The sequence below is a fragment of the Rutilus rutilus genome (genome assembly GCF_951802725.1).
Source record: "Rutilus rutilus genome assembly, chromosome: 14".
Classification (NCBI taxonomy): Eukaryota; Metazoa; Chordata; class Actinopteri; order Cypriniformes; family Leuciscidae; genus Rutilus; species Rutilus rutilus.
Window position 1 is genome coordinate 3255001 of NC_140219.1, and position 12500 is coordinate 3267500.

The following is a 12500-nucleotide window of genomic DNA, read 5'->3' on the forward strand; positions in this document are numbered from 1 at the left end:
ATATCATTTATTTTTTAAATTATTATTATTATTATTATTTTATTTTTTTTAAGTATAGAAGTGATTTAACCCACTGTTAAAAACTGTTAAAGAATATCATGTTGATACTGAATGCCTTTCTTTAATTATAAAATAATACTTGCTAGGCTACTATAAGAGATATACACAACACAACTTATATTCATGGACTAAACAAGATTATCTTACAACTTAAATTTGATCACAAATGTTATTGAAAAGGAAACTGAATTTACAGGTCAAATTAAAACGCGCAGAAAACCAAACAATTGATTTCATATGTGAAGCATCTCTTCTTCGTGTTTGTCCTGTGTGCATCACATAAGCAAAGCAGTCCGCTGTATATATAAATATATTCCTGTTCCCGCAGGGTCATTGAGGTGATTTGCATGATTATCAGTATGTATATCAGTCAATATGCGTCAATGAACAGAGCTCTGCTGTCCGAGAGATACACACTCCTGCCTGAAACACACACACAGAGGATCTCAGGGAAAGGATGGTGTTGGGACGAGGGATCATGAGAGTGTTTGGCGAAACGCTGCTCTTCACTGTCTGTCTTCTTCATCTCTGTAAGTATTTCTCTGCATATATTAAACCTGATATAGTTAAGTTTAATATACTTCACACAGTAAATGCCTGATCGCATGGAAACTAACCTGATATTGCTCAGTGAGTGAGTGCGTTATTTTAGTATCATTGATTATATAGTTTTTATTAATGTTTCGAATAAGAATATTAGTTGAGTGCGGTCTTACCCGTTTCATTTATGCATGACTCTATTATGTTTATTAGTGTATTGTGTGATCCAATAATTGTAATGAGAAATGCTGAAATAAAATCAGTTTAGCATTCTTTGTATTTTAAGTTTATTTCAGTTGTAAGTAACTTTTTTCTCATGATTTTTCTCGCTTTTTTCTCACTTTTTTTCATGATTTTAGTTTTAGTTAACGATTATAGCCTACAAGGACACCTACTTAAAGTTCATTTTTATATTTCTAATCAACTTTATGAGCTACAAAACAATCATAGAAATCACCCTTTGCTAATTGATGATTGTGCTGTTGATTTCCCGCCAAAATAATATATATTTTTTTTGTTTTGTTTTTTTACAAATAAATATAAACAGGATGAGAAAATCAAAAAAGATAACGCAATTTTTTAACGTAAAAGAACGCAAACAAGATTTCCATCTTTAAATATTGTGAGATTAATATTTAATCCAATATATTTCATCCTCTCTCTCTCACTCACTTGCTCTCTCTCTCTCTCTCTCTCTCTAAATGTAAATGCATTTGTGATCTTAATTAATCCCAATGTATCAAGTGATTGTCCTTTTTGTAAAATGAGGGAGACCATTTTTCATTGTTTTTTTTTATTTTTATAATGGTCAAGACTGTTGATGTTCTTTTCATGAATTTTGGGGAGATTTTTTCTTCTAAGATTTGGATTCTTGGACCCATAGTGTGGCGCAAGGAATAAAAAGTCAATTGTTGATTTTTTTTAATCGGACAAGCCAAACTTGCTGTTTACATAACCAGGAAAAACAAAATTGACGGTAGAGAAGGACAACATGTGGTTATTGTATTTACAAATATGGTAAAAGCAAGGGTTATGTTTGATTTCAAGTTCTATAAACTGATGAATGATTTAGGAGCTGTTGATTTTTACTACCATGTTACAATAAGTCTTGATTTTTGTACCTCTTTTTTGTTTTTGTTTTTGGATAATGTGATTGGATGTTTTGCTGACGTTGTAATAAACTCAAAAACTCTCTCTCTCTCTCTCTCTCTCTCTCTCTCTCTCTCTCAGTGGATCAAGGCATTGGACAATCTGACACATGTAAACTGGATAAATGTTGTAACTGTTTTTATAACGCGTCACAAAACTCGACCAATGGTCAGTTACATATCATATCATCTTCTTATCCAATCAATTAAAACTATATTAAAATGCAGCTGGTTGTGTATAAAAATTAGCGGACACAAGTTTTAAGAATAGTTTTTTGTAATCAACTACAAATCACTAATGTTACGAATTAAAATAATTTTTATTTTAGAAAACCAATGCAGTTTATGAAACTTCTGTTCTCATTCTCCTTATAGGTGTTCCAGAAAACTGCACGATAAAAGGTACAATTAATGCCTGAAACACACACTGATCAAATCGATGCTGCCGATTGATCCTCATAAAGAACGTTTTCCATGTATGAAATGTATGATGACCTTTGACCTTTTGCTCTCCTTCCCAGCTTTTAATGTGACCATAAAAACCAATTCGTCCTTCCCAGTCGACGAGCGTTCAGACGTGATCCTGACATGCGTTCATGATCTTCCCAATGGCTCCATCATCAGCTGGATGAAGGACAATGAGGAACAAGAAGAAACATCAGAAACATATGAGATCGAGCATATTTTTAAGACCGCAGTCATCCTCTGTAAGGTTAAGAGTGATTGTGGGGAATTCAACTCCAGTATAACCGTTGAAGTAAAAGGTGATTATACTGCTCATTATTTTATGATTGTTTCCACATTTTTTGACACTGTGACGAATTTGAGATCACTGACCATGATATCATAAAATACTAGTGAATCACGTAAATTTAGGTTACAGTAAGGTCTCATTTGTTGACATTATTAATGCGTTAACTAATACGAACTAACCATGAGCAATGCATTTGTTTAAATATTTATTAAACTTTGTTAATGTTAATAAAAATACAGTCGTTCATTGTTTGTTCATGTTACTTGTGCATTAACTAATGTTAACAAATACAACTTTTGATTTTAGTAATGTATTAGTAAACATTGAAATGAACTAAATTAATATTTGCTGTAGAAGTTGTTAATTTTATACATTAATATATATATAATATATATATATATATTAATGTATAAAATTAACAACTTCTTCAGCAAATATTAATCTCTTCTGCTCACCAAATCTGCATTTATTTGATCAAAAATACAGATTATTTTTTTTATATATTATTAGAATTTGAAATAGTTGATTTCTATGTGATGTAAAGTGTAATTTATTCCTGTGATCAAAGCTGAATTTTCAGCATCATTACTCCAGTCTTCAGTGTCACATGATCCTTCAAAAATCACTCTATGATGACTCAAGAAACATTTATGATTATTATCAATGTTGAAAACAGTTGTGCTGCTTCATATTTTTGTAGAAACCATGATACACTACCATTCAAAATGTTAGGGTAAAACAGTTTACAGAAATTAACTTTTGTTCAGCAAAGATGCATTAAATTGATCAGAAGTGACAGGAAAGAACATTTATAATGTTACAATAGATTTCTATTTCAAATAAATTATGTTTTTTTTTTTTTTTACTTTCTATTCATCAAATAATCCTGAAGTCGCGGTGAAGGAATTTCCCTTGCGCTAATTTTGAGTGTCTCAATAGTGCGATATGCGGTATTATCGCGGTATTATTATTTATTTATTTGCACAAACCATGCACAAAAACGAGGACATTTTCAGTAACCAATGTAACCGAAACTAAACAGCATCTCTGCGCATTGAAAAGCTGTCACTCAGCGCGCAACGGACTGTCTTACTTTGAGTGAGTCAGTAAACCATTCATTCAATGAACACGTCCAAAAACGCTGATTCATTAAAAGATAGATGTAATGAAACAAGGTGTTAATTATTTTTTAACTTTGAGCTCCACTTTTCAAGACTCATGCTTCCCGCGGCTTCCTCGCGCTGTGGATGCTGACCACTGACGCCATTCATGGAAAATACCCTTAAACGTTAAAAGGATGATACGACAAATATTTCGCTTTCCTTGGACACGGCAACCTTTTCACGAATATATATGATGACTTGACCTCAAAGACACACGCAGGTAATCGCACGCGCTCAGTCGATCTCTCTAATTCACTCTGTTTAGGCTTAAGTAAGCTACAAATCCACGAAGCCTCTGTACAAATCACCATGATAAAAAACAATAGGTTACTGTCGTAACCCCGGTTCTCTGAAACATCGAGTGGAGAGATCCACCTATGGGAAGGGCATCCTGTACCTGACCTCTGCAGAAGCATCCAATTGCACCAAGTCTGGCTAACAGACAGAAGCGCGCAGCCAATGCCAGGTAAGGCCACACCCCCTTACCTAAGGCATATAGCTGTCAGGCGCGCTGCTATTCCTCAGTAAGTATATTCGCTTCTCGTGCGGCAAGCGGGGCGAAGCTGGTGGGTCTCTCCACTCGATGTTTCAGAGAACCGGGGTTACGACAGTAACCTATTGTTCTCTTTCATCATCTCGTTTCGAGATCCACCTATGGGAGAGACATGGACAGCTGGCCGATTGCCCAATACACTCACAGTGAGGTTCTGAAGGCCAGAGAAGGACGGTCACCTCAGAGAGGCGGTGCCTGACACGTCCCACAAACATGACCCTGCAAGGGTGACGCCACGCTAAACTGCCGTGGACAAGCAGGGCATGAAACATGCATGAGACACATACATGATAATGGCCCCCGCACCACCAATGCACATAGCTAAACCCAAGAAGGAATGCGAATGCTTGGTGACAGGAATGAACATGGCCAGCCGGCCCATTCACTCCTCGTTGGTTAACCCAACGGGGCTGTGGGAAAGGGCTAAGAGGACCCTACCCCTAGGACCGAGTGTGCCACCGAGGTTCTGGTGACATACAACCGGTAGTAACGCTCAAAGGTATGAGGAGAGGCCCAGCTGGCCGCGGAGCAGATGTCCTGCAGTGGCACTCCCCTGAACAAAGCCCAAGAGGCGGCTAAGCCCCTTGTAGAATGAGCTCTGATGCCCCCTGGGGGCTGCACTCCCTTTGCTTCATAAGCCATAGTATAGCGTCCACAAGCCAATGTGAGAGGCATTGCTTTGAATTGGGACTCCCCTTGTGCGGGGGAGCCCTTGAAACAAAGAGCTGGTCGCTCTTGCGGAAAGCACTGGTCCTGGTCATACATGCTTGCAGAGCACGACCGGGACACAGAGCATTCAGCCCCTGATCCTCCGAGGAGGCAAAGGGTGGAGGGTGAAAAGCGGATAGCTCCAAAACCTCCAAAGTGAACACAGGGAAGCATTTCGGCATGAAGGCCGGGTTAGGCTTAAGGGAAACCTTATCTCCACTTAGGGAGAATTTGGCGCACGAGGGGTGAACCAAGAGTGCATGTAGCTCACTGACCCGTTTAGCAGATGCCAAGGCCGAGAGCAAAGCTGTCTTGAGGGACAGCAGCTTAAGGGAAATACTTCCCAGAGGCTCAAAAGGATAAAGAGACCGCGCTTCTGGCACCATGGAGAGGACCCACTCTGGAACAGATCTCCTGATGACCGGCAAAGAGCGGCGTGCACCCTTCATAAAACTGCGGGTTAGAGGGTGCTGCCTGACGGTGGAGCCCTCAAAACCCACATGACAGGCTGAAAAACGCAGCCAGGTAGACCTTAATGGTGGAAAAGGACCTGCCTCTTTCCATGAGGTCTTGCAGGAAACACAAAATATCAGGCACCGAGCACTGATAAGATGTGAGACCACGCCCATCACACCACCCTTCGAACACTTGCCACTTACAGCCATATAGGGATCGTGTGGAAACGGCCCTGGCATTCTGAGTAGTGGCGATAACACGCGGCGGGAGCCCCAGTGCATTTAGGTTCGTCCTCTCACGGGCCAGGCCCAGAGAGTCACCCTGTCCGGGTGGGGGTGGTAAATCTCCCCGTTGGCTTGGGACAGTATGTCCGTGCGAGGGGGGAGGCGCCATGGCTCGGCGTACAACAGAGGGATTATCTCTGCCAGCCACGGGGCTTTGAGCCACCTGGGTGCTATCAGAATGAAAGACAGGCCGTGCTCTCTCACCCTGGCCAGTGTGAAATTATCAGGCACAGGGGAGGAAAAGCATACAGCAGCACTTTGGGCCATGGGTGGGCCAGTGCGTCTGCCCTGAGGGGCACGTCCTTTAGTCGGGAAGAACATAGGACAATGGTGGTTTTCGCGCGAGGCGAAAAGATCTACGGCTGCCTGTCTCCATAACATCTCCACTATCTGCGGGTGAAGACGCCAATCCCCTTAGATTGGGTTTCCCCTCGATAGCAGATCCGCGCCTCTGTTCAGAATGCCCCGAACATGAGTCACGCGTAATGACAGAAAAACCCGTCTGCTCCACACCAACAGCCTGTAAGCTAGAGCGTGGAGTTTTGACGAGCGCATGCCGCCCTGACGGTTGATATAAGCCACTGCCGTGGTATTGTCGCACCGTACTAGAACGGGATGTCCCTGCAGGTGAGCCAGAAAATGATTCAGAGCTTTCCAAATGGTAAAAGCTCTAAATAGTTGATGTGCGCTGAACGTAGTCTGCTCAGCCACAGACCATTCACCATTCTGCCTTCCTGGGTGGCACCCCAGCCTGTTAAGGACGCATCTGTCGTCAAAACTTTCCGCATCGTAACCGCCCCCCGTTCCCCGTGCGTAAAAGTTCTCGCTCTCCCAATGGCGCAGGGCCACCGAGCAGGCGCGCGTCACTGTTACCGAGCAGCAGAGATCGCGAATCGGGCTGAAATGTAGTGACAAAACCCATTTCGTGAACGCTCTCATTCTCAGGAGACCCAAAGGCACAACTTGGATAGATGAAGCCATGAGACCCTGCAACCTGAGGCATGTGCGATATTGTACTCTCGCCCCTTCTCTGAACTGAGACAGACAGTTCATCAGAGAGCGAACGCGCTCTTGAGAGAGACGCGCTCGCATGGAGACTGAGTTCAATTCCAAGCCCAGGAAAATTACATTCTGACTGGGAGTCAGATTGCTTTTGCTCGCATTCACCTTGAACCCGAGGGATGTGATGTGCGCGAGCACCCGGCCGGTGTCCAGCGACACCTTCTCCTTCGATTTGGCTATGATGAACCAATCGTATATGTAAGTCAGAATTCTCAGCCCTGATAGTCTCAGGGGCGCCACGCCCGCCTCCGCACACAGACAGAAAGTTCGGGGACTCAAATTTCGCCCGAACGGAAGAACTGTGAATTCGTAACAAATGCCTTGGTAGGCGAGACGAAGATATTTCCTGTGTGGAGGGTAGATACTTATGTGAAAGAAAGCATCTTTCAGATCGACTGATGTGAACCAGTCGTTCTGCTTTATGGCACGGGCGAGAGAGCCTTGTGTCACATTCTGAAATTGTATTTCCTCAAATGTTTGTTCAACATTCGAAGGTCCACATAGGGCGGGGGGCACCACGCCTTTTGGAAACATGAAAATACCAGGAATAAAAACCATGGTTTATAAGATTGGGTGGCACCATCTGAATCGCTCTTGTTTAGGAGGGAGGAAATTTCCTCTTTCAGAATGTGTGAGGCGTTTTCTTCTGTGTGAGAAGAGAGAACGCCGTTGAAAAGTGGAGGTTTTATTGCAAACTGCAGCCTGTAACCCTGGGTTACGGTACGCAAAACCCACTCGGGCGCTGAAATGGCTTGCCAAGCCGCTTCGTGACTCGAGAGCGCCCCCGCTCGGGCCGGAGCGGGGCTGTATGGGTCCAGCTGGTTCATTTGTGATGCAAAGGCGCCATCTAGTGGGCAAACTAGAGGCGACATGCAGGGGTTCGGAGGGATTTCCTCTCTCTGCAGTGAGAAGTTTTCTCTGCGGAGAGAGGTCTTCTCTCCAAAACGAATTCATTTGATTCGTAACTTTGTGTGTTTTGTGTTGGGCAAACACTGGGGCCGGAGCCTTTATTGACAGAGTGAGGGGAACATAGTGTGGTGTCCACTGTGCTAAACTTTCCCTCGCAAGGCCTGAAAGTGGGCGGAAAACACGCATATCTCCTGAACACATGAACTGGGCAGTCTCAAGTGCAGGCAGAAAAATAATATCCGCGGAGAGAGATACTCTCTCTGTAACGGATTTATTTAATTCGTTTGTTTTAAAGTGTTATTTAGTTATGTGTGTGTTTTGTGTTGGGGAACACAGGGGCCAAAGCCTTCCACACGCAACGTCCACTAAAAACACATGGCTGGGCAGCCACAACTGAGCTGTGTGAGCCCAGCTAGTTGATTTGTGAGGCAATGGCGCCCTCTTGTGGACGGACTCAGGGTGACATGCATGGGATCAGAGAGATTTGCTCTCTATGTTGGCAGATATATAAATCTGCACGAATTCATTTGATTCGTTTGTTAAATGTGTTGTTTAGTAATGTGTGTGTTTTGTGTTGGGAAACACTGGGGCCGAAGCCTTTAATAACTGGGTGAGGGGAACCAAGTGCGTGCAGTGTGGTAACACTGCTATGTACTTTTCCTCACGACAGCCCCGCTTGGGGGGGGGGGCACACACACAACATCCACTAAACGTCCTCGTGGCCCGTGAACGCGGGCTCGATACTCCCAACGGTCGAACAACAGGCAGGCCACTTGCGTTCGGGGCCGCCTTCCTAGGAAGGCATAAATTGAAAGCCTCAACATGTAATCGTAACACATCAAGGCCCGTGAGACCGTGTTAACAGTCTAGCGGGACGCTCCAGTTTTAAGAGTTGTTTCCTCAGACTGGGCGGTGGTCTCAGCGCTTACCCGTCGTAAATATTCCTAGCCTGGTCGGTGGCGCTCTGTGGAGCTGGCCACACAATGTTGAGACGAACGGCCGCTCGCTCACAAACTTCCAGGAGGATGGACTGAGGCAAAGCCGCGTGAGCGCTAGCCTAGGGAACGCTAAAAGGACCGCGTCATCCCCGTCGCTGGAACCGGCCGGTTCTTCAACGAGAGTGAGGTTTTTCCGCGAAGATGTCCTCTTCAGGGAATGCGGATTGGGCTGATGTCAGCTCAAATTTTTAGAGAGGTGGCGCTCCGGGAGTCCCCCGGTAGCGCGTCATCATCACCGTGTCCCCCATCCGAGTCAGAAAGGCCGAGCACGGCGCGCTGGGTCGTGCAACTAAAAGCCGGCTTAGTAAAAAGCTACATGTGCAGCAATTACAATGACCGCAATTCTCCGGGTTCTCCAAAGCTTCTTGAGCGTGTTAAGCCCAAGCAAACCGTGCAGAACGAGAGGGTCCTTAGCGGCGATTAGAGCACCACACGCGGCCGGGCAGGCTCGTCGTGATAGGCTGTTCCCCGGAGAAGCGGCTGTTTAGACGGTCACATAGGGGCTAGCGGTGAAGAACTCGGAAAAATCTGTGGCGGGCAGCCATGTAAGGAGGAGCAGGTGAAGGACAGCGAGAGCGCGGGCGGCTCCGGATGCAAAAAACACAAGCGGATAGGCTGAAGAAACAACTGTCACTCACGTCTGGCGGAGGCTGATCTGGCGATATGTCCTCCTGAAGACTCGAAAGTGAGCAGCGTAACGTTAATCCAACCGAACTGTGTCAGTGCAGAGATCGCGAGAAGCGAATGTTAACTGAGGAATAGCAGCGCGCCTGACAGCTATATGCCTTAGGTAAGGGGGTGTGGCCTTACCTGGCATTGGCTGCGTGCTTCTGTCTGTTAGCCAGACTTGGTGCAATTGGATGCTTCTGCAGAGGTCAGGTACAGGATGCCCTTCCCATAGGTGGATCTCGAAACGAGATGATGAAAGAGAACAGTCTTGTTATAATTATTAACTTATTTAACATTCAATACACATGCACGAAGCTCAAAACAAGAAGGGTATAGCCTTATGAAAAAAGAAAACACGCGAATATCCCGGTTGCTGCGGTTAGGCCTACTTGCATTGCTCTGCGGTTGGCTTGTCAGTAGTGCGGTAGGCTACTACAATATTGCGGTTATCGCGACAGCCCTAGGATGGAGAAGGCAATGACAGGCAATATTTGTAATGTCACTCTTGTTTTCTTTGTGCTTTCAGTTCCCAATAATATGGTGATTCTTCTGGTTTGTGTCGGCGCAGCGGCTGCTCTCCTCATGATGTTTGCCATCGGCATGAAGATCTCGCTGAGGAGAGGACAAGGTAAACCTCTGACAGTAAACATCTGCATGTCGTCCTACTGCATTTCATCTCTCTCTCTCTCTCTCTCTCTCTCTCTCAGTTCAGAGTCAGGCCAGGAAGAGACAAAGGCAACAGAACATGGAGAACATCCACAGCACAGTGAACACCACCGTCACCAGCTACTAGGCCTACTAAGACTGAGTCCTGAGTCCTAGTCCCGAGTCATCTCAGAATAAACCCCTGACTTGGTGATCAGGATCAGGTCTTCATCTGCCCGAAGGAACGAACACACACACACACACACACACACACCTGAAGGGGTTTATTCTGAGATAACAACTGGGTGGATGCACGTTATCACATTTACATGGCTACATGCCACATAAGTAAATAATTAAACATGAAATTTTGATCTGAGTCGAAATATTTTATTAGGTCTTTAAACGTAAAGCTTCTTTACGGATATTCAAACTAGACGGACATTTAAGAGATACGGTATACAGTCATAACACTTATTATACAGCATTTCACCACATTAATAATTATGGGATAAGAGATATTGATTTGAGTTTAAACTGTTTTAAAATCGTACCTGTTTGTATTTTATTTATCCAAAAGTGTACAAAACAATCGTCACAAAATGGCAGCAGCGTTTGTATGAAACGATAGAGCGAGTCCATGATACTGGATGGCATAATTAAATAACTGTTCACAAAATATTGATTCGACTGAGCTTTTATATTTTATTAGCTCACCAAATGCAAAACTTCCACGAATAAAAACCGTTCCTAGCGAGAGTAAAGCTCTTTTTTTTTTCAGAGGCTGTGATCGGGGCGCGATTGACCTATCAGAATCAAGTATTCTGTATGATGTGTATAAATAGAATGAATGTAATCTGGATGTACTACATTCGCCATGTTGTCTTTATCATGTGACCTACCAGCGACCAAATGCACTTGACTGAATTTTATAAATCCCCTCCTATGGCGTCATAGGATAGTAGGCTATAGTTTGTATTTTCAGGCTCTTAAAACGCCGGTGTCATGTAAATGAACAGCCAAACGCTTAAAACGTTAAATGCTGTTAGTTGAAACCTCATGTAAACTAAGATAGAAGGGGTCATGAAAACGCAAAATTTTGAAAACGGGTTTTAAAGTGAACGTTTATGAAAACGATACGGTAATAGTCTCTGTGTAAACTACAAAAATGTGAATTTGTGAAAACGGTGACACGTGTGTGTATTATGTGTTAACTCTATAGACGCGTGTGTTTCTTCACAAAGTGACATCGCCATCTACTGGCCTGAAAGCAGAATGCAGCGATTTTAGTCATTTTCTCAAACATTTCTCATCAAAATCTCCCCAAAATTAAATAATCTGCAATGCTACCATTGTGGAAAAGGAAGTAGCCTACACTTTAGCATACTTAAAGTTATCATACTTAAAAAATGATATAGGCCTACTTTTAAAAATACACTAAGTGTGAACTGAATGTGTAGTGCTTTTAGACACTTAATTTGCAATTAAATGAAAATGTATTATTATAGTTTACATTTAAATGAAAGGTAATTAGTTGAATGTATGTACATCTTTATATGTAATTTCATCATTTTATTGTCTGTGAAATATGGTTTAAATGTACTTATGAATATATAATATATACAAGCATTATGCTAAACTAAAATATACTTTAATGTCATTTCTAATGAAACCTGTATGTCATGCATGAATCATTTTAATCATGAGGTTGTGATTTACTACATTTCATATATTTCAGTTAACCAAGTTTATATATTTAAATCATAATATCGAATAACACACTACAGTGAAAATTATAATCAAGTGGAGATCAAGCGCCCTCTGCTGGAGACACAAATATACTGTAAAGTCGAACATTTAATTTGTCATAGTGCAAGTGTTAAGAAACAAAAAAAGTGAATCTCTTTCAGTACGTAAATGGCATTTTATTTCATTAATATGTTATGCAAGTGCAGTTTTTTTTAAGATTTGAAGCATTCAATACAATTAAGTGCAGTCATGGAAGTTTAATAGTTATGCTCAGCTCTAAAATATATTAAATTGTCTAGATTTTGTTTGAGAAACATAAACAATAAACAAAATTGTAAACCTTATCCAGTAATCACGAACAACTTTTTTATTTTGGGTGAATTACACAATACAGTTAATCACTATCCACGATACAAATTGTTGCATTTTTATATTGTGAGAGGATATATTGTTACACCCATACGAACTACTGAAAAATGTATAAAAAAATGTACTAGTGAAAAAGTGCCAAGCCAGTAGTAAAGCTAGTTAGCAGTGATAGTAAGTGAGAGATAATGCTGGTAGAGTCTCAGTGGGGGTGGGAAGGAGAGAGACACTAATTCTCTCCTAATCCTCCATTCTGCAAGTCTTCTGTCCAACACAACACACTCACAAACACCTGAACATGGGAGAGGGATTGTCATCACACACACATCCATAACCCCGCAGACACAACGGAGGAATGTAAGACAGCGGGACGGAACACAAGTCAAGATGGGCGACGCTCCAAAGGTACGTTTATCGCTTTCTCTGTGTCACGACG

The 12500-nt window shown here is 42.7% G+C and overlaps 2 protein-coding genes across 4 annotated transcripts in view; both read left to right on the forward strand.

The window, feature by feature from the left end:
• Nucleotides 1-389: 389 nt before the first annotated feature.
• LOC311303854 (uncharacterized protein) lies at nucleotides 390-10819 on the forward strand. Its single transcript, XM_084430563.1, has 6 exons — nucleotides 390-590; nucleotides 1831-1917; nucleotides 2124-2150; nucleotides 2270-2512; nucleotides 9831-9932; nucleotides 10012-10819. The coding sequence occupies exons 1-6, from the start codon at nucleotides 518-520 to the stop codon at nucleotides 10095-10097; spliced, it is 618 nt and encodes a 205-aa protein (XP_084286689.1). The 5' UTR covers nucleotides 390-517; the 3' UTR covers nucleotides 10098-10819.
• A 1513-nt stretch (nucleotides 10820-12332) lies between these two features.
• arl3l2 (ADP ribosylation factor like GTPase 3, like 2) overlaps nucleotides 12333-12500 on the forward strand; it is a 298428-nt gene continuing 298260 nt past the window's right edge. For 2 of the 3 annotated variants that reach the window (XR_014629843.1, XM_084430564.1), the window contains exon 1: nucleotides 12349-12469. Coding sequence is in view for 2 of the 3 variants with exons in the window: in XM_084430564.1 (XP_084286690.1) it covers nucleotides 12452-12469 (18 nt within the window). In the remaining variant the exon portion in view is untranslated. Of the gene's footprint in view, nucleotides 12470-12500 lie in introns of all 3 variants that reach the window. The other variant, XM_084430565.1, reaches the window with a different exon arrangement.